This window comes from Myotis nattereri, assembly GCF_964212035.1.
Source record: "Myotis nattereri genome assembly, chromosome: 11".
Classification (NCBI taxonomy): Eukaryota; Metazoa; Chordata; class Mammalia; order Chiroptera; family Vespertilionidae; genus Myotis; species Myotis nattereri.
This window is the reverse complement of record NC_138086.1, coordinates 75951144-75973504: the sequence shown is the minus strand read 5'-3', so window position 1 is coordinate 75973504 and position 22361 is coordinate 75951144. Positions and strand designations below refer to the sequence as shown.

The 22361-nt window shown below is 42.2% G+C and overlaps 1 protein-coding gene across 1 annotated transcript in view; it reads right to left on the bottom strand.

The window, feature by feature from the left end:
* HECW1 (HECT, C2 and WW domain containing E3 ubiquitin protein ligase 1) overlaps window positions 1–12799 on the bottom strand; it is a 106596-nt gene extending 93797 nt beyond the window's left edge. Inside the window, exon 1 of the mRNA XM_081102094.1 lies at window positions 12755–12799. Within this exon, the coding sequence (XP_080958220.1) occupies window positions 12755–12781 (27 nt within the window). The 5' untranslated portion in view covers window positions 12782–12799. The remainder of the gene's footprint in view (window positions 1–12754) is intronic.
* Window positions 12800–22361: the final 9562 nt, after the last annotated feature.

Sequence of the window (22361 nt, the reverse complement as noted above, 5' to 3'; positions counted from 1 at the left end):
GTTTCTATCTCTTTATCCCTCCTCTTCCTTCCTTTCTCTCTAAAATCAATAAAAAATATTTTTAAAAAACACTGCCTCTGTTGAGAATAAAAAATGCTTGTTTTTATTGTTTACAATATTGAGTACTTAAAATGAACTGAGCTGTTCAGAGCAGTATCATGATTGTTTCGGATACAGATAGCTTTTACAACGTGGGGAGAGAGCATCATATAACATTTCTACAACGGATTCATTTTTGAAACAAGCAAGGGTAATTTTAACTTCACCAAAGTATACTAACATTGGGATTTAGATGCACATTTTGGGGGTTCCTGGCAATTAAAGTACACACTATTCTGTAACTAATAACACTTTTGTTTTTAAGAAGATTAAGTTCTAAAAATGGGTGTGGGTTGAATCATGCAGTTTAGATCCCAGGGACTGTAACTTACACACCAATCACATGCCAGTGACTGACTTTTTGTTTCACCAGCCCTGAGGTTCAGACCCCAGCAGCAGTCTATTCTTTACATTATATAAGTCCAGTTACCAGAAATTTAGGCTTGTACTTTTTCCATCTTCCAAGACCAGGGCACTTGGAAAAAGTCAATTAATCTGATAAAACCCAGTGTCTTCATCCTGAGTCCTTGCTGGCCCTGTAGCCTGCTTTTTTGTTCATTATTTGAGTCTCTTGTTAGGAATTCCTCTGGTCTCAGAGGAGGTAACCATGGGATTACTATAGACAGAAATGGCAGACTTCAGAAAGCAACTCAGCACATTATTGGTACCATACATTTTATTTTTAAAAAATATATTTTTATTGACTTCAGAGTGGAAGGGAGAGGGAGAGAGATAGAAATATCAATGATAAGAGAAAAGCATTGATTGGCTGCTTCCTGCATGCCCCTTTACTGGGATCGAGCCCACAACCTGGACATGTGCCATGACCAACCGGGAATTGAACTATGACCTCCTGGTTCATAGGGCAATGTTCAACCACTGAGCCTCACCAGCCAAGTCATACATCTTATTTTTTATAAAAAATGTTTGTCACTGTGCCACTCTGGAAATATATATACTTTAGCGTTGCCTGGAAACCAGTCATGCTCTCAGGAACACAGGCAAAGCCTTTAGCCCAGGAAGCATGAACAGCCCACCCACCTGACAGTCACTCTGGTTCTCTGAGAATTTTGGGGAGGATCTCAGTAATGTGACCACCATCCTGGGTGCTCTGTCCATAATCCTTTATAAAATCTCCAAAAAAGAAAGGCTGATTTTGGAGCCCATTTCTTCAGTTTGCACATAGTTTATGAGGACTGAAAACATCTTACAATAGTATGATGGAGATTAAAATCTACTTAGAATTGACATAGTCATGTATATAATTATGAATCAGACCAGCAATCTTCAACTGGTGTGCCACAAGAATTTTTAAAGCATGCAATACCTGACTATTTGGTCAGGGGCACTGACCTCTGTTCCCTTAGATTATCAAATAAAAAAATGACAATGTCCAACACAATAGCAGTATGATGTGAATGAATCAAAATTATACCTATTTTTTGTCATATCAACAAAAATGTAATATAGTCTTTGGTGTGCTGCAAAATTTTAGTAGTTTATTACTAGTTTATTATTATTTAGTAATTAGTGTGCCATGAGATGTAAAAGGTTGAAAATCACTGAATTAGACCAAACCATAATCAAGTTGGTGCAGCACCAATGAGCTTCCAAGCTGTGATTCCTTAGGCCATTTACTCAGTCTTTCAGACCTTAGTTTCCTAATATGTAAATGGTTATTGTCAGAATTTAATGAGATAAGGTAGATCAGTTCTTAGCATTGAGAGTGCTCAATTAATAAAAACCTAAAAAACTACTAGTGTCGCTTTAGGTAAGGAAGACTCACTGGAACGTAGGTCCCAGGCAGTTGGCTAGGCTTCCTGGCCAAGGGTATCCTCACATCGTCACCAAAGCCCTCACACTTCAGTTCATTCTGAAGTAAGCTTACGGATTGTTCTTTATCATGGCCCTCCATGTTTGCTTACAGAATGTAAATTGCAAAGGTTAAACAATCTAGTGTATTTGTAACGGTGCCCTATAAACCATTATTTTTTGCAAGGGGCTCCCTTTACGTATTTGTAAGGTTTGTGCTCGAGTAGGACATTTTTGCACTGATGTTGAGAAGAATGAGAGAGAGATTTTTTACCCTTGTAGTGTCAGTCAGAGTCTCAAAAAAGAGTATAGAGTGTTTTCCTTTTGTTGAAGATACTTCTGCTGTGTTACTTTTTTTTTTTTAACCAGAATTATCTGGAAACCATTCAATCTCCTGAAACTGTCAAATTACACCAGTGATCACTGGCCATGTGGTGAGAACAAAGGCATAGAAGGAAATATTAGTCAAGAAAGACATTTGTCAGTAATTTACTAGATTGGAATAATGACATTTTCCTGGAATAAGGAGGGCAGCCTCAAAGTTGTTCCTTGAAGACCACGTTTCCCCCGCTCCCCACCCCATCTTTGCCCACATCCTCCCCAATCAGATTTGCTGGCAGGATTTGTATTTCAAGATTGTGAAATACCACCAACTCTGTTGTGAGCGCTCCTTGCATCCTTTCCCATCCTTTCCTAAGAGAGTGGGCCTTTCTGCTCTGTGATCCCACAGGAGTTCTATTCCCCACAAAGGATTTTTTGTTTTGTTATTGCTAGTTGACCTGTTCACGCTCATCACTGTGAAGACCTTGAGTTCAGTGTTCCCTGCTCTTTATATTTCCCTGGACCTGGCATGACTCCTAGAATTATAAAGGCCCTCAAAGCTTTTGTAACAGAATTTATTTTATTCAATTATGTCCCTTCTTTTTCCATAACAGTTTAAAGTGGATATTAAAATAGATAAAATACATAAAGACATGATAAGTTAGCAGTAGATGGTGCAGAGGAAAAAGAACATACAAACTCATGTAAGAAAAAGGCTAATATTAAACTATATTCATCATGTCCTAAGTGGATTTAATTGTCTCCCCCAGACATTCACAAGTGTTCTAGTTTACACTATAGATTCATCTACTGGAGGAAGCAATTTAATCACTATCTCTTCACATCTGAACCATGGGAGATAAAAACATCTGTCCTGTTTTTTTTTTATTTATTTTAAACATTTTATTTACTTATTTATTTATTTAATCTATTGGTGTGACATGGTTCAATAAAATTATATAGGTTTCAGGTATACCATTCTAAAATACATCATCTTTATATTGTATTGTGTGTTCACACCCCATGGATATGTCTTGTTTTTAAATGGCAATGGATAAAGGACCACTTTCTTCTTAGACAGTGAATCTAATGTTTTACAACTTCTCAATTCTTCCTAATCTCTAAGAAAAATCTTATCTCACAGAGATTACACCCTACTCTTTCCTCTTCCCAAAGAGAAGTGGCTCGCCCCATTCTCTGGTCAAGTAGCAAGTTAACTGGTATCACTGAATTGCTCCCAGCATTTTCTCCATCCCACCAAGTAATTCAAGTGTCTTTGATCTACTCTTAACATTGGTGATAGCCAATATGACACTGATAAAAAAAAAACCCCACACACAAACCATAAGCAAACAAACTCTCTGAGAATATTAATAACAGTTTAAGTAACGTAATTTTCCAATAATTGGTTTCAATCAAGGGTCGTAATTAGGGTTAGATTAAGTACAGATTTTAATTGACCTGTGAAAAAGTGCATTCACTGAGTCAGCCACTGAAAACATCTGATCAAATTGTGTCCTACCTCCGAGGGCGTAAGAATACATTTGTGTGTGACTTAAAGGACACACTAGATCAGGTGGATTTAATTGATATTTACAAAACATTTCACCCCAAAGCTGAGGAATATACATTCTTCTCAAATGCACATGGGACATTGTCAAAGATAGACTGCATGTTAGGACACAAAATAAATCTCTACAAGTTCAAGAGGATTAAAATCATATCAAGCATTTTCTTTGAGCACAATGGCATGAAACTAGAAATTAACTACACTAAAAACACGCAAAAACATTCAAACATCACAAAAACAGCAAAATATTAGGAATTTAGTAGGAGGCTAAATAGCATGTTATCAAACAATGAATGGGCTGCTAATGATATCAAGGAAGAAATAAAAATTTTCTGGAAACTAATGAAAATGAAGCCACAAAAAACCAAATCTAGGGGGCACAACAAAAGCATTTCTGAGAGGGAAGTTTATAGTATACGGGCCTACCTCAAGAAACAAGAAAAAATATCAAATAAATGATCAAACCCTGCAACTAAAATAACCAGGAGAACAATAAGAAAAGCCCTGCATAAATAGAAGGACAGAAATAGTAGAGATCAGAGTGGAAATAAATGACACAGAGATTGAAAAAAAACACCCCAAACAATACAAAAGATCAATGAGCCCAGCTGGTGTGGCTCAGTGGTTGAATGTCAACCTATGAACCAGGAGGTCACAGTTTGATTCCCAGTCAGGGTACATGCCTGGGTTGCATACACTGTCTCCACTGGGGGGTATGCTGGAGGCAGCCAATCTATGATTCTCTCTTATTATTGATGTTTCTATCTCTCCCTCTTCCTTCTTCTGTCTGAAATCAATAAAAAAGCATATTAAAAAGTAAAATAAATTTTAAAAATCCCCAGCAAGTTTGCTTGGCCTATATGATTGTGCTTTGTCTTGATTTTCCACGTCCTTGCAACGAGAAGTTTGTCACTATAACTCTATCAGAGTTAGAACTCTGACCTGAACCCCTTTCCTCTTGCTTAGGGCCATAACCTGCCCTGCTGGTATTAACATCCTTCCCCTGAAAGCAGAATTCTGCTCAATTGCTTAGATGAACAATTCCCACAGCATACACAAGAAATCATGAGTTAATAGATGTTACACTAAAAAAAGCTGTATAAATGCTGCATTTCTAAATCCCCTTGTCACATATTAAAAACACTTTGAGAGATCCTGTGGCAAAGCTATCAGATTAAATTTGTTTAACCTAGAGTTTCCCAAGGTTACTTGTATGCATATATGCATAACTCATGGACACAGACAATAGGGTGGTAAAAGCCTGGGGCAGGGGAGGGGGGTGCTGAAAGGGTCAATGGGGGGGGTGGGGGGGGGAGGGAAGGGACATATGCAATACTTTCAACAATAACAATTTCATTAAAAATAAATAAATAAACAGCAAATACCTTCCTATTAATAATCATTATAACACAAATTGTTAATTTTTTTGTTAATCCTCACCTGAGGATATTTTCCCATTGATTTTTAGAGAGAGTAGAAAGGAGAGGGAGAGATAGAAAGAAACATCGATGTGAGAGAGACACATCGATTGGTTGCCTCCTGCCTGCACCCCGGCCAGGGCTGAGGAACTTACAACCAAGGTACGTGCCCTTGACTGGAATTGAACCTAGGACCCTTCAGTCCGCAGGCCAACGCTCTATCCACTGAGCAAAACTGGCTAGGACTTAATTTTTGTTTCCTGATTCATATATCCATTATATTAAAATGTTTAGATCTCAGGTTGAAATTAAGTATTAAATAGCAGAAATGAAACCAAACAAATTATTTGCAATACATCATCTATATGCAAAGGAGGAAGATACAAAAGGGAAGGCTCTGCTGTAGGAAATGCTGCTTTTAGAGCAGTAGCTTTTATTTAATCGCTCCCTTGGCACACATTAGCCTAATGTATCACTTATTAATTATTCCAGTATTTCACTGTGATAGTATTAATCAGGAGAAATGATGTTCGTGCTCATATTTTGCTCTACTGCATTCTAACTTGGTTTAAACTAATTCTTCCTTTTTACAGTGCTCAGTAGACCTCTTATGCCACACACATAGCTTTATGACCAACATACTAACTCTTCACATTTACTATTTTGGGTAGTATGATAAAGCAAATAGCCAGTCATTATCCTTTTCCTTAAATATTCTCAAAATATTTATGATGGCCTACAATGGACCTAGAAGGTACAATAACTTGAAAAGGAATTTCCCACAGAAAAGAGTAAAAATGTACCTATTAAATAATAGAAAATGATTTGCAAGGTAATGAGTACACTTTAAAATTTAAAAAGTGTACTAGAAAAACCACGTATTAACTTGTTTTATTTTTATACCTGTTCATATGAAATAATGTCAGATTCTTGAAAGCAGATGGCATCAATTTTTATAATAAGGAAGAGAAATCTTCCTCTCTTAATTAATTATAATTCATATTTCAGTTCCCAAGTAAGCATCCCTTCCTCAAGGACACTTCCTGAGTCCCAGTCCCAGTAAAGCTCCCTCTTTACACGTGCTCAGAAGCTGCATTCTTTTCCTTCGGAATACTCATATCGGCTACGACTTGAGTGACTTTTCTTCTTCACTAGATTGAAAGTCTGGAAATTGGGGTCTGCCTTTGCTCACCATTTCCCCCCTGCACCCAGCACAGCATCTGACCTAGTGTAGCCACTCCATAAATATTTATCAGTGAGTAACATATGTTAAATAGTACATATTTGTTGACTAAATCTGTATGCAATGGAGGCTAGAGCTCTCAAAATAAGCTAATGTCTGAAATATACTTGACTTCTCAATTGTTTTTATTTCAAGCTCTTTTGCTTAGAAGTAAATTAATAAGCAACTTGAATCACATTAGGCACCCCTACTAAGGTTTTAGATGCTCTGATTCTTAAATAATATAGAGTTAGGGTTCTCATTTTTAATTTATTATATTGATTAACTAGAACACTGTGCTTCCCCCTCTGGAATTATAATATACTTTTTTATACATAAATGCAATAAAGAAAAAAAGGAATGGATTACTAGAGTAAGTGTACAGAGATGCTATTGGGCATCCCAGTGAGGAATGACAAAGTGATTCAAGAGAAAGTGATTAAATACCCCTTCCTCTAGTGACACCAAAGAGTCTTAGATCATGTTGGAGACAAGTTTAGATAACAATTACGGCTTGTTCTGTGGTTTTCAAGTACAGAGGGGCCATGTCGCTGGGAGGTAGGACCAGTGCTGAAAGAAAAGAGAGGAGAGATAATTCAACAGAGGTGGACTTAAAAAGTTCTGCTGCTCACACATTTTCATATATGATGATCCAAGGGAGCTGGAGAGCTGAACCATCTGTAGAAATAAACCAAGGTGGAGGAGGCAAGGAGGTTTTTGTTGAGGTTTCTGTGAGTATGGCGTCAGTGGATTGCATATTGACTTAATGCTTTCTTGTACTTTCTGCTAAACTCCTTAACATAACTTTCCAGTAAGAGTATTTGTCTAGAATGTCAGATATTTTCAAGAAGGCTGGTCAAACAGAAAATTGTTTCCTGGCAATCCTATATAATAAAAGCCTAATATGCTAAGTGTCCGGTCATCTGGTTGGCTGTTCAACTAATCAAAGCATAATATGCTAATGATATGCTAAGGTCGCTCAACCGTTTGCTATGATGTGCACTGACTGGGGGGATTGGGCCTAAGCCGGCAGGCGGACATCCCCTGAGGGGTCCCAGACTAAGAGAGGGCGCAGGCCGAATTTCGTGCACCGGGCCTCTAGTACATACACTGAGTGGCCAGATTATTATGACCGGCCAGATTATTATGATCATGCCATCAGTACTTCATTGACACTTCCAAAAATACTGAATATTGAAAACTTCCTAAGCAAATACTCTCAAGGTTTTATTATTATTATTATTTGCATTACTAATTCACTTCATTGTACTGAGGGGCGGTCATAATAATCTGGCCACTCAGTGTATATAAAGTAAAGCTCATACTTCTGCAACAAGGATATAATTGATGCATATCTAATTAGTGTGCAAATACAGCCTCTATCATTACCAATACTACCATCATCATCATCTTCATTATTATCATCATCATCATCTCTACTGATGCTGAGCAACTACTCTGTGTCAGGCATGTGGAAGGATCTTTCCCTCCATGCTACCTACCATTAAATCCTCTAAAAAACCCAAGTGCCTGCTCTGTTATCCTTATTTGGGAAAGGGGAATTCACGGCTCCATGCAGTTGCCAGTGATTTCCAAACTGTCCATCAAAATGGCCTGAAAAAAATGCAGATGCCTGGGTCTCACCAGAAAGCTACTGAACCAGGGTATCTAATGGTGGCTAAGTGGTTAGAGCATCGGCCTGCACACTGAAGGGTCACTGGGTTCAATAACCAGTCAAGGGTACACATCTGGGTTGCAGGTTCCATCCCTGGTCCCTGTGGGAGGCAACTAACACTCTCTCTCTCTCTCTCTCTCTCTCTCTCTCTCTCTCTCTCTCTCTCCTTCCCCTCTTCCCTCTCTTCCACTCTTTCTAAAATCAATGGGAAAATTATCCTCAGGTGAGGATTAACAAAACAAAAAAAGAAAGAAGGAAGGTGTAGCTAAGCAAGCAGACACAGGACCCATATATGCTGACACACAGTCTGTACTGAGACCACAACAGAACATTAGTGATGCTGTGTTCTCTAAGAATTCTGCATAATGCAAATGGGCACGGGGTGGGGGTGGGGGTGGGGTGGAAACAGTGCTAGGGGACCCGAGATCTTGTTGAAAAAGAAAATTATGGTCTCTAAATACAGTACTACCAAGGAAAAGAGGAATCTCATCTGTGGCTGCATATTAAGCTGGCACTCCTTTGACTGAAAAAGAAAATCACTTACTATCACTACTCAAGTAAGCAAAGCTCAAAACAGTTAGCAACACACACACACACACACACACACACACACACACACACACACACACTTTTCCCACCTGCTGTCTGAAGAAAATATCTATGCAATGTGTGTGCCCTATTTTAAACTAAGCTTTGAATTGCACACAAAGCATCCTTCCTGTATCTGTGTTCCTTTCTAGAGTTGAGTCTGCAAAGGGACTAGAAATACATTTCCCTTTAAGTGAGAAAAAAAACAACAAACATTTAAAAGACAGTCCAGACCTTTTATAAAAGCACTTACTTTGAAAGACAGGACAGATTATGTATTCAAACAAGACACCTTCTAAAGAGTGTACCAAAAAGATGTCAAAGCAAAGGTGCTTGCAGCGCTGGTCCTGCTGGGCATGGTTAATAGAAAGAGTAGACCCTCAATCGCGGGTCCTCCGGGCTGCTGCGTCAGGATGACGCTCACAGCAATTATTGTGTTATCACTTTTAGTTTGGAAGTCTTAAGCAAGAACACAAAAGGTACAAAACCATAGGTGTCCTGTATTATATAGGGTTTGGGGTCAAGGAGAAGGAATTGACCAGGAACGTTCCGTATCAGGAGGGAGGTGTGCAGTCATGAGCAGACAGAAGCTGAGTGGATCCCCCTGAGCCCTGCTGTTTCTTTCTGGCTGATCTTGAATGACACACAGCCTCTCAGGCCTCACTTTCTACATGAGAAGTTTTAAAGATCCCTCAACTCTTAATGCCCTATTCTTCCAAGCCCTGCCACCTAACACAGGCTCTGATAGAGAGAAATCTAATGAGCCATGTTTTTGTCCCTATTTCTTCCCTTCCCTTCCCTTCCCTTCCCTTCCCTTCCCTTCCCTTCCCTCCAGCCACAAAAGGTAGTCAATTCTGGCAAAGGGCCACATCTTACTTCTGCCTCCCTACCCCAGAAGCTTTTGATCAAATTCTGAGAAACCCAAAAGAACTGATTTGCTAAATTCTTTGGAGAATATGCTAGACATACAGATGAGCTGCTCAGATGCCCTTGAAGGTGTGGTCATAGTTAGGGTGCCTTGAGTTAGGTGGGCCTGTCTGCTCCTACCGAGCACAGTTGTCTGAACAGGCAAGTTTGCTCCTGGGGGGCCAATTGTACTGGAAGAAACTCTGTTAGGCGGCCATTCCTGGCAGAATTCTACTTCCTCCCTTTTTTTATCACAGGTGTTACTTTCCTCTAGTACAACCAGAATCTAAGTCTGACAGACACAGAAATCAGAAATGCTAACCATTGTTAACGCAGAAGTCCTAATGTTTGTTTATTTTTCCAAAACACGATCTTTGGCAGGCTTCAGGAAACCCATCTTTGAGCAACAAGATACTCCTCTTTGTAGCAGAAAGATCTAGAGTGTAGATTTCTTTTCAATTCTCTTAGTCACAGACACTGTGGACAAAAAGGGGCCACATACTAAACCTGACAAGCTCAGGGGAGACCTGCATGGCAGCCTTACAAACTCAGAAACCTAAAGTGACCACATAGAATGATCTGAGATGAAAACTTTCTAATTAAAAGCAGTTCAAGAACCCCACTCCCACTAGCATTGGAGAAATACCACCCGTTCATTTCCCTGATAACACAAGAAATTGTGGTTATGCTCCTATTTTACAAACTACATCCTTCGGGAGCATCAGTTGTGATCTCAGTCCTCTCCCTCCCATTAATCAGGCAGAGATCGCTCACATAAATTTTCAGGTATAGTTGGCAGTTCGACAGGTAAGATCAGAGCAAGGACCACAGGCCAGGTACTGAAGGTCACCAGGGTGCCGAGCAATGGGCAAAACTGGGAAAACAAAAACATTTCCCCAAGGCAATCTTTCCTCCCTAGCATATCGATGGTCATGTGCTTTGGACCCCCTGATCTTTCTTCCCCAGAGATAACATCTAGGCCTGGTTGTGTGTCAGCTCTAGGCTCTGCAAAGCAGCAAAACCAAACAAATAGTCCCAGGGCTGACCTCAGGACCAGCTTCATTGAAGAATGACCCTCTGTCCTGGTGCAGACCAATCCATCAGTGGAGACCATGACTCTGAAAGGACACACTGCTGAATGTTCTATTGAGATCCTCCCCTAGGACCTCTCCTAAAAGTTCTACCATTAAAAGTCCTTTGAACAAAAGGACCCAGTGCTCTCCCTCCCAGGGGTCTGTGTGAGGGTAGAACACCCACAGCTTTCCCTTCCCCTTCTTCTTCCCACCAGGCAGGTTAACTTAACCTTTTTTCCTAAGCTTCAAAGACCCTTCTCTTGGCTCTATAACTTGTTTCTTGACCTCATTTCTTCTTCCTCCGTGCCTTTCTAAATAAATATTCTCTTATAGTTTGAGTCTTGGCTCTGAATTCTTTCTTAGCTAGACCTCAGGCCCCAAGGTTGCTGAACTGAAGTCCAGTCTGACCCCACGGGTCTAACACCTGGTGCCATTCTTGCTGCCGCCAACAGTGGGAGAATATCCAGCCACTGCAATTCGTGGATCACTGAATAAACTGCTTCAAGTGATCTGTAAACACACTGAGCTTTGCAGTTATATCCAAGGAGTCTTATTAGAGGCCAGGCTTATATCTGAAGACACACATGAACTGAGATTCTCTAGGATATGGAACTTTCTAAGGATACCTGTTCTAGAAAGAGGAGAGAAGGGGCATTCTCCTGGAATGTCCAATGCACCCAAAAGGAAATACTCGGTTGTTTTAAAGACTTCTCACTGTATTGTTAAAGTCAAAGAGAAAATTCAGAAGTCCCAGGAGAATGTAAACAAATGAGGGTGCTGTGTGTTGGGGAAATGTTTTCTTAGCAATAGTAAAGCTATCACCAAATGGAGAAGACGATGGGGAGGAATCAAGACTCTGCTGACAGCACAACAAACTAAGAAAAAGGGCATTTAAAATTACTGAACTGTGACTGTCCCTGGACATTTGACAGCAAATGACTAAGCACTAATTGAATGCTTCTTGAATAAAACACATAAAGTGCTCATTCTCTAAGTTACTGTAAACTTATCAATTAAGAAAGCTCCCATCTGTGTGAGTTGGAAGCAGTGGCCTGTGGTGTAAGAGGAGACCTGAGCTTGAGGGTTGCTCACCCTTCTGTGAGCTGATTAATGCCAAGACCCTCACTGAATATCTCCTGGGTCCCTTGTCCTCACTGCAGAGTTATTTCAGGGATTAACTGGATACACATGTGGATGTGCTTAGTAAATCTGCACAGCCATGCAGGTGTAAACATTTATTTATTTTTTAAACAAAAGCTTCATTTGGCTTAATGTATATTCTCAGGGCAATACTAGGGCCAGATGTACGTGGATTCCAGCTCAGACAGACAGCCTCATTCGAATCCCTGCTCCTTACACACCAGACACGTTGGAGCAGTGACTTAGCCCTCCATGGCTCAGTTCCCTCATAGGTAAGGTAGGGACAACGGTCATACCCAGGCCTTCAGATTGTGGTGAGTAAAAAAGGAACTCACCCAGGAAAAGCCTCCGACACAGTCATGATTCGTGGGGCTGCCCCTAGAAGTGGTAGAACTTCTGAAACATGGAAAGGAGTGCACTTGGAGGGATGTCTGAGAGAAGCTGGGAAAGCCCTTCCGGGAGAGCCACCACCTGCAAGAGGCCCTTCTAATGAGCTGGCAACCTTCCCTGGGGCCTGCCTGACGCTGAGTCAGCAGGAAAGATCGCTGCTCTCGTCTCCAGGGGTATTTCTGTGTGTCCATATTGACTGTAAGGCAATTAACCACCGGCCAGCCAAGCTCCCGGCTGGCATTTGGGAAGGACCATCATAGAGCGGTGTGTGTTTTTCCAGGTATAAATACACTTTTCACAACTGTACATTCACATCACACAAGAGGAGTTGTCATGCAAAGAAAATTATCTTAAAATGGAGCACAGTCGGGTTTGGGGTTGATGAAGGTGATGGATCTCAAATGTCAGGACTGCGCTTGAAAGAATCTCTGGGCTGGGTAACCACGCTAAGCTCTGGGCTGGGCACATTCCATTATGAGTGGAGTGTGTTTATAATGGAATGACATGGATGGGTTCTTATAATCAGAAAAACACACTGACCTTCACACTACACAGGTGCAGCAGCATAATGACCCACCGCGTGAATGCGCATCAATTCCTGGGGAAAATCCAATGAGGTTAACTCAGTGTGTATCCCAAGCAAACAGAATCAGTGACATCACCCACATGAAGCACTCGGTGCCCCACACCCCGCCAAGATACCTGTCCTGGGCAACCAACATGTAAAAAGAAAAATTACATGAGGATGATACCCACTTTAATAAATGGACAAAATGTAGCAAGCAACATATTTTGTGTCATTCATGAATAATCTTTTTTAATCCTCACCTGAGAACATGCTTAGAGAGAGGAAGGAAAAGGGGGGGGGGGGAGAGAGAGAGAGAGAGAGAGAGAGAGAGAGAGAGAAACATCAATTAGTTGCCTTCCATATGTGCCCCAACCAGGGACTGAACCCACAAACCAGGTATGTGCCTTGATCAGGAATCAAACTGGCAATCCTTTGGTGCACCAACTAAGCCACTCTGCCTGGGCATGAATAATATGATTCGGATTGGAAAATTTAACTTTAAGGAGTAAGAATCATGGGCCTACAATTTTCTTTTCTTTTCAGGAAACCAAGATTTGGTATGGTGTCTTTGGAGAGGGAAAATTCTGTGTTTGAGAAAACTAAAAAAATCCTCAGATATGCTCCACTCATAAGACCTCTTCAACCACAATGAAACTGATGTATAGTTAAACTGCTGAAAATATCACTGACTCATCTTGGTGCCTTTCTCACTTAGAAATGTACTCCCATGTGTAAGACTGAAGACGGAGCACCATCCCCTTATATGCAAAGTCTAGCAGAGTATTACACCAAGTGGCAATCACTGGTCACAGCATTTTAGGACACAGAAACCTTGTCAAAATTTAGACCTTGAACATAAAGATGCCAGACACAGGAAATTTGCTGAAGGTATTTTACCTGGGTCCTCTTAATCCAAGTATCACTTTAGTTTATGAATCTTTATTCTGATTTTATAACCTCATCTTCCTCTGAAGTTAAAGTTGCTATAAAAGTAATCAATATGGTCTTATTCCAATAAAGTAATATATGATGTAAGGTTTTCAAACCCCCAGTGAAACCTGAAGTTTTGCTGACAAATGAGTTCATGTGAGAAATGAATCAATCACAAGCTTGCACTCTGAGTGCATAGATGAAGGTCCCATCCCCGGTGTGAGCAAATTTGAAAAGGGGTGGGAGGGAGAGAGAGAGAGAGAGAGAAAGAGAGAAAGAGAGAGAGGGGGAATTTGACCTCCATATATTCAGATTCTGCTCTGTGCCATCTCCATGCTGGGTGCTACCTGGCTTCTCAGTGGTGAGGAAACTGCCTGGCGGTCCCTCCTTAAGGCCCCTTTCCCTGTCATGACCATTGGCCTCCCAGCAGCACCCAGGAGGCCCAGCTCTGCTCCATTTGCTGGAGGCCCTCAGATCTTCATATGTTCACACTAGGGGCCCATGACCTCAATGACTATCCGAATATTGATAACTCCCAATTTCTGTGACAGCTTCAAGCTCTCATCTTATTCCAAAACTTAGCACTGAGAACACTGGTGTAAAATGTTTTCTTACAGTTTTTTAACTGTTTAACTGCAAAACATGATGCTGGCAATGAAGAATGAGAGCAGAAGCAGTAGTGGAGACTATTAAAAAATGACCAGTGTCAAAAGGATCCAGCTCTAGGGGATCCAAGATGACGGTGCAGTCGGTGGAAGCTACACTCACCTCCTCCCAGGACCAAACTGAAGTCACAACTAAATTATGAAACAATGATCCTAAATAACCACCTGAAGATGAGTTGAAGAGAAGTCTTATCACCAAGGATTTAGAGAAGAAGCCACATCGAGATTGGTAGGGAGGGCGGAGATGCTGGTCCTGCCCCATAGGTAGTGGCTGACGTTCTGAGGGATATCTCACCTGCAGGGGTTTTCCCCTGAGAAATGCAGGGTCTAAACCTCAAACCAGGCTCCCCATCCCAGAGCACCAGAGCTAGGAAGAGGAGGTCACATAATAACTGATTGTGAAAAGCAGCGGAGTTTCTGTCCGCCAGGGAGAGATGGAGTCCACTAGAAATACAGGCAATTGCTTAAAGGGCAAAAACACAACATTTAGTCTGCAGCCACTCACTCCAAGCTCTGGCGGAGGGAAGGTAGAGTGGAATAGAGTGGTGTGAAGAGAGTCTGGGGTTTCTGGCTCTGGGGAAAGAGCTGAAGGGCAAGCACCAGGATCCTTGTGCCAAGTCATTCTCCCATACCATAGACACTCTTTCTTAGCTAGAGCAATCCCCTCCCTGTGGCATCAGGCTGGGGGAAAGCAATAGTCCTAGCTTCTGGACTCCTTCTCACCCCACCCAGTGGAACTTATACCTTGCTGAGGGGTACAGCCAGAGGCTCTTCCAATCAGCGAGCCTAACAGGCAGCCAGCAGCCAAAGCTAGACTGGGGTGGACCTCAAGGTGCTTTGGGACTTTTGTTGACCTACCACTGGGTTCAGGGCTGGTAAAAGCCAGCCTTGGTGCATGGCTTGATCATTCATGCACAACCCAGGTGCAGCAGAGGCAACCACAAGCAGTGGATCGCTTGTAGCTCCAAACAGGGTTGCTGAGGGGGAGTCACAGGAAGCATCTTATATTGGCCTGCACCAGAGTTCACCCCAAGAGGCCCAGAAACAACACACCCAGTGGTCCACTTCAGACAACAGCAGAGCAGGATCCAATAAGCTTAGCAAGCAGCATATTATATATATACACATACATATACATACATATACATATACATATGTGTGTGTGTATGTGTATGTGTGTGTGTGTGTATATATATCTCAACAGGCATCAAACCCTGCTGCAGTCAGCACTTGCACAGCAGCTCACACACTGCGGTCAGGGTTGAGCCTTATAGTCAGCCAGCCTGCGGGTCAATCCCACACACAAACAGGCCAACGGCAAACAAAACTCAGTTACAACAGAAGGGCCAAAATAATCCACATAAAGGACATTACCAGAGCACCCAACTCAGGTGAACAAGGACACTGCACCACTGGACCACACAAGACACCTATGTTAGGCCACCCAACAAAGACTGGGAGTCATAGACGAGCTACCGAACACATAGAAACAAACACAAAGAGGCAGCCAAGAAGAAGAGTGTGTTCTATTTGAGTTGCTTTTGGGGCAGAGCAAATATTAACCATTTTAAATCATTCTTTGCTTACTGTCCACAGACAGCACAGAAGAGACATTTTGATAGCACTTCCTATGTGTAAATGAGGTAGCTGAAACAAAAACTTTGTGCATCCTGCAATAAGGAAACAAAACTCTCTAGATGTGGTTTTATTATTGTGAACTGACCAACTTGTTCCATAAGCAAAAAAACAAAAACAAAACAAAACAAAAAAAAAGCTCTAAAGACTGAGAGCAAATGGGAGAAAGTGGCTTGGGGAGGGTGTGAAGTGGTGGCTGGGGACTTGAGTTCTGCTCGTCCCAGTACCTAAGCATTTAGGGCCCTGGTCCAAGGCTGGGCTGGAAAATATTTCCTGGTCCGGGCTGACACTTGGAGAAACTGAGGGAACAAAGTAGGAATTGGGGTCGTCTCTGAGTCACATTGTTGAGTAGGCAGACAGGAAGATATGAGCTGAGAAAGGCAGTTTGGGCTTGCAGGGGAGATGTGTAAGATGTGACAAACCGCCGAAACCGGTTTGGCTCAGTGGATAGAGCATCGGCCTGCGGACTCAAGGGTCCCGGGTTCGATTCTGGTCAGGGGCGTGTACCTGGGTTGCGGGCACATTCCCAGTGGGGGATGTGCAGGAGGCAGCTGATCGATGTTTCTCTCTCATCGATGTTTCTAACTCTCTATCTCTCTCCCTTCCTCTCTGTAAAAGATCAATGGAATATATTTAAAAAAAAAAAAAAAAAAGATGTGACAAACCAAAACTAGACAATGGAGGCAGCAGACCCCTATGTGAGGAGAGAAGATTTAGGGTCCCTTCAGGATGTGGTCTAACTGATGGCATAACACCTGGGTAAAGGAGCCTTATAGCTTGAAGATATATTTTTTGAGAAATAAGGGAGGGGGAAACTTACTTAGGGCACCCCAAACCCCAACGAAACGGGGCACTTGGTTGGGATTTGGCCTGCTGATTTGCCCGTTCAGACTGTATCTGAGTGTATTCCTTTTCTTCAAATAAATTCTCACTGCTTTTGCTACTATTTGTTGTCTCTTGTTAGAATTTGTTCCTATAAGAAGAGACGACCGAAGACACACAGTACTCTCTCTGGCCAGAGGTCACCCTGACCACTGCTGACATCTTGGTGCCCGACTCAGAACATGCAAACCGTAAGTCCTCTGGCCGGGAGGCTGGAGGGAGGGCTACTTTGTGTTTGCTTTTTGTCCAGGATCAGGAGAAAGAGGCAATAATTGTATGTGACAGCAAAACAAAAGCAACTGTGAGCGCCTGGTAATGAACTAGTGCTGAAGAAAGGAGCACATCTACCCTCTGGTCTGTGTAAGCAAGCACTCTCAGGTGAGTGTCAGAGGGTTTTCCTCCTAACATGTAAGAGCCTCACAGGGACTCCCGAATACACTTGTAATTAAACTTTGACCCACCTGGGGGGCATATAGAAGGGCTGGTCATCTAGTACTCCGGGTCCCTGTGGTTGTTTTATGTAGCTGGTGAGAGAGAATAAAGCACATAAAAGGAGTGGGGATAATCAGCGGCGTCACAGCTTCCGGGAGCCCCCTCCACAAACAGCACACTTCAACGCATCCCATTAAACTCCAGGAATTCCACTTGCAGCCATGACTTCCCCGTGCCCACACTCCCGGTGTTACATATGCATTGTTATGATTTAAAGTGCCTGGCCTGCCTGACTGGACTTCTTAATCTGCATTCTTGCCTTCCTCTCTGTAGAAACTGTACTTTGGGAAATGGCTGCATGTATGGCAGAAATAGGGATAGACACTACACGTTAGAGGAATATAGGGTCCAGTTTCCTGGGAAAGAGACAGATACTCCCCTTCTCACTTGCATTCTTCGACACTGTCAAGAGAGACATTGGCCTGATTTTCTTAATAGGCAATTCCTCATCTGCACCTGGACATGGTATAGCCAGTGGTCGGCAAACTCATTAGTCAACCGAGCCAAATATCAATAGTACAACGATTGAAATTTCTCTTGAGAGCCACATTTTTTAAACTTAAACTATATAGGTAGGTACATTGTTATTAACGTAATTAGGGTACTCCTAAGGCTTAGGAAGAGCCACACTCAAGGGGCCAAAGAGCCACATGTGGCTCGAGAGCCGCAGTTTGCCGACCATGGGCTATAGGCCCCATAACTTAGGAGAGCATGTTGAGGGCCTTATGCTCCATCTTTTTGTCAGGCTCCTTCAAGCCCATCAGTGGAGTCCCCTCGTTTGTACTCCCCTGGGAACCAACTTCTGGGCTGCGTGGGACCCAGGGCTCTTTTACTCCACCTTGGTCAGACTACCAATCCCTGAGTTTCACACCCTTAAGAGCTTCTCCAGATTCTAGAAAAGCCTGATAGGGATAGTAAGAGATGTCCGGTTTGCAACTTTAGGGCAATCTTTGGGGTCACTCCTTGGTATAGGCTCCCCACCTTTCTTTTGAGTGAACATGGCCTCCCTCATTTCTTTAGACACTTAACATGCATGAGACCATGGAGGCCCAGAGATGAGAGTACAGGGGCATTAACTGGCTCGGAGAGGGATATGGTCTGCAGAATTGGAAAGGAATATGCTACTGGTTTAAATGCTGAAAATGCAGACTATCCCTTGGGAAATTAGATTTAAAAGATGCCTTTGTCTGGATCCTGTTAGATCCAGCTTGTCAATTTTTATTTGCCTTTGAATAGACAGACATACAGGGGTTTCAGCAGCAACTTACTTGGACCGCCCAATTTCAAGGCTTCAGAGATAGCCCCCATGTCTTTGGGCAAGCCTTAGCAGAGGATTTAAAGAACCTATCACTAGAGGGGGTTGAATAGATCTTACAGTATGTTGATGATCTTCTAATTTGTTCTCCCACCAAAGAATTCAGGGGAAAGTATTTAAAACAGACTTTAAACTTCTTGGCAGAAGGGGGATATAAAGTTTCCAAGGAAAAGACACAACTTGTGCAAGAAAAAGTAAACCTCTTAGGTCTGACCTGGACACCTGGAGAAAGAATTATGTCCCAAGAAAGAATACAAACTATCCCAGGCCCACCATGCAAGACAACTGAGGGCCTTTTCAGGAATAACAGGATTCTGTACACTTTGGATCTTGGAGTATAGAGAAAAAGCCTATTCCCTATATAATGTCCTATGGGGACATAGCATAATCTGGAAAAAAGAACCAAAGGAAGCCTTACTGCAGGCACCTGCCCTGGGCATACCTAACGCTGGAAAGCCTTTCCATCTCTATATCACAGAGAGGGAGGAGTTAGCAATAGGAGTTTTTACCCGAGCTATAGGTCCAACTAAGAGACCTGCAGGATACCTATCTGAGCAGTTGGACGCAGTGGCAAGAGGAGGGCTGCATTGTTTAAGGGTTATTATAGTGGCAGCTGTATTAATAGAAGCCCTAAAAATAATTCTAGGCCAGGAAATTATTCTATATACCTCATATCAGATTAACTTTGTCCTAAATCTCAAGGGACCTCATTGGCTAACAACCGCCTATTGAAATATCAGCTAATACTATTAGAAAACCCATAAATAAAAATTAGACCCTATTCCACATTAGATCCAGCAACCTTAATGCTAACCCCAGATCTGGAAATGTCCCCTGGTTGCTGTGAAATTATAGAACAACATACGCCACCTGAGAAGATCTTAAGGATGAACCTCATTTAAATCCTGGTAATAATGGTTCTCGGATGGCAGCTATATGAGTGATGGAACCCGCTATGGGGGATATGAAATTGTTTCTCTTCACCAAACTATAGAAGCTAAGGCTCTACCACCTGGAACATCAACCCAATTGACAGAACTGATTGCATTAACCAGGACTCTGGAATTGGGCAGGAACAAGAGATTAAACATATACACTGATTCCAAATAAGCCTTTTGGTCTGACATGCTCACGCTGCCGTCTGGAAAGAAAGAGGGTTCTTAAGAGCTAAAAATAGCCCCATAAAATATGGAACACAAATTTTAAAACTACTCGAGGCTGTACATCTCTCTAAAGAAATAGCAGTGGTCCATAGCAAAGCACACCAGAAAGGAAACACCGACAGGGCAACAGATGAGCAGACCAGATTGCAAAGAATACAGCCTCAAACAAGGAGAATAAGCCCTTAATAGGGGCCTCAATGCCAACAATTATCATAGAAAGACTATCAACCCTGATATATACTCAAGAGGAAATTGAGCCAAGCAGAAAGGTCATAATAAAGTTAAAGGAAAATGGCACCAATTAGGAAAACTTATACATCTTCCTAAAATTATTCAATGGAAAGCCCTTAAGGGATGACATGATTCATGCCACTTTGGAAGGGATAAATTAACTCAGATATGCTCACAAATATTTACAGAAAAAGGACTAAATAAAGCCATCCAGCCATTCTGTCAGGGATGCCACCCTTGCAACATAAACAACCCACAAGGGGGTTGTCTGGACAGCCCCCACCTCTTCTGGAACCTGACCAAAGACGGGGCACATATCCAGGAGAGGATTGGCAATTAGATTTTACCCAAATGTCCTCCTGCCTAGGGAACCTTTACTGGATGGGTAGAGGTTTTTCCTACTCCAACAGAGAAGGCCCCAGGAGGTTGTTAAAGTGCTGCTTAGGGAAATAAATCAAGGTTTGGATTGCCATATTCCTTACAAAGTGACAAGGGCCCATTATTGGCCTCCCACATCGCCCAGGAGGTCGGCAAAGCTCTAGGCATAAAACGGCATCTATATTCAGTCCGGAGGCCGCAGTCTTCTGGAAAAATAGAAGGGGCCAATCAGAATCTCAACAGAACAATAGCAAAGCTCTCAGGAAACTTGTCAAAACCAGCTTGACTACTATGCACTGCCCTATTGAGAATTCTGAGTCTGACCACGTTATTAAAATTAAGTCCTTTTGAAACTTTATATGGAAAACCTCTCCTCTATTCATGTATCACTCTCGAGGAGGAATCTCACAAAATAGAACACGTTGTAACTTCCCTGGCCAGCTTTCAAAAGGCCATTCAAGAGCTTAGATGGAAGGAACCTCCTTCCAGCACCAAGCACCTATGAACCAGGGACATCAGTCCTAATGAACACTTGGAGGCATGGGTCTCCGGGTCCCAATTAGCCCCCATTTGGAAAGGGCCATATACTGTTGTACTTTCTACTCCAACAGCCATCAAGGTACCAGGCATTACCAGTTGGATATGTCCAACCCAGGTAAAGCCATACTCCAGCTCAGACAAGGGACAAACCATACAATTGTCCTTTAAAACCTGGATAACAGAGCTACTTGAAGATTTAAAACTACTTTTCAAGAAGGGGGTTACCACCCTGGACAGTTTGGCTCAGTGGATAGAGCTTTGGCCTACAGACTGAAGGGTCCAGGTTCGATTCCGGTCAAGGGCATATACCTTGGTTGTGGGCACATCCCCAGTAGGGGGTGTGCAGGAGGCAGCTGATTGATGTTTCTCTCTTGTCAATGTTTCTAACTCTCTATCCCTCTCCCTTCCTCTCTGTAAAAAATCAATAAAATATATTTTTTTTAAAAAAGAAGAGGGTTACCTTCCAAGAAAAATCCTCGAAGGATAAGTAATAATTATAAAATTAAGTACGGAAAGCAACACCTAGGTAAGTTCATGTCTCAAATTTTACTATTGTTTGTAAATTTCTTTTTGTTCTTTTGGATTGACCTTTTATTCATCCGCTGTCTGTCTCAAAATCCCCCGTTCCCCATGGAAAGTGTGCCTAGAATTGCTTTTCCTTGGAGTACTACTCTCCTATATAACCTTTCTCCTCATTTCCTTATTTAACTCAACATGCCAGGCATCCCATTTTTTAACATTTCCTATGACCACACATAAAACGAAACTTTCCAATTTCTTTCTTACCCTCACTTTCCTCTTCTATTATATCCCAATAAATAAGACCCAAACACATAACTCCTAAACAATTGCCAATATGACTGCTCAGGCTATATGCACACCTGACTGTTGGATATGCTTAAACACCAAATAAAAGGCTTCCGTCATCCTGGCCACACTCTCTGAATGGCCACTACTCCAGCATTGCTACACATCCATACCCATAATGCCTTTCAAATTCAAGCCCATTGGCCTTTCACAACTGCAATAAATAATTAATTTTGACACCTATAGCAGAATTATCTAACTATCAACCACAAACAAATAGGCCTCCCATCCATGGGCCCATTTTTATAGACCGCTCCGCTAAAACCCACAAATTCCCTTTATGCATTCAATGCTTCACCAGAAACTACTCAGCCCCATGTTTAGGAAACAGCAAAGAAACATGGGGCGGGGGGTGGTGGTGGTGGGGTGGTGGTGGGACACTCTCAAGAACAACCATATAATCTCACAACCCTGCTAGAGCTTACTTCAGCACACAGACTGACTTCACTGTCACTGTCAACGGCTTTGGTGCTGTTCGGGC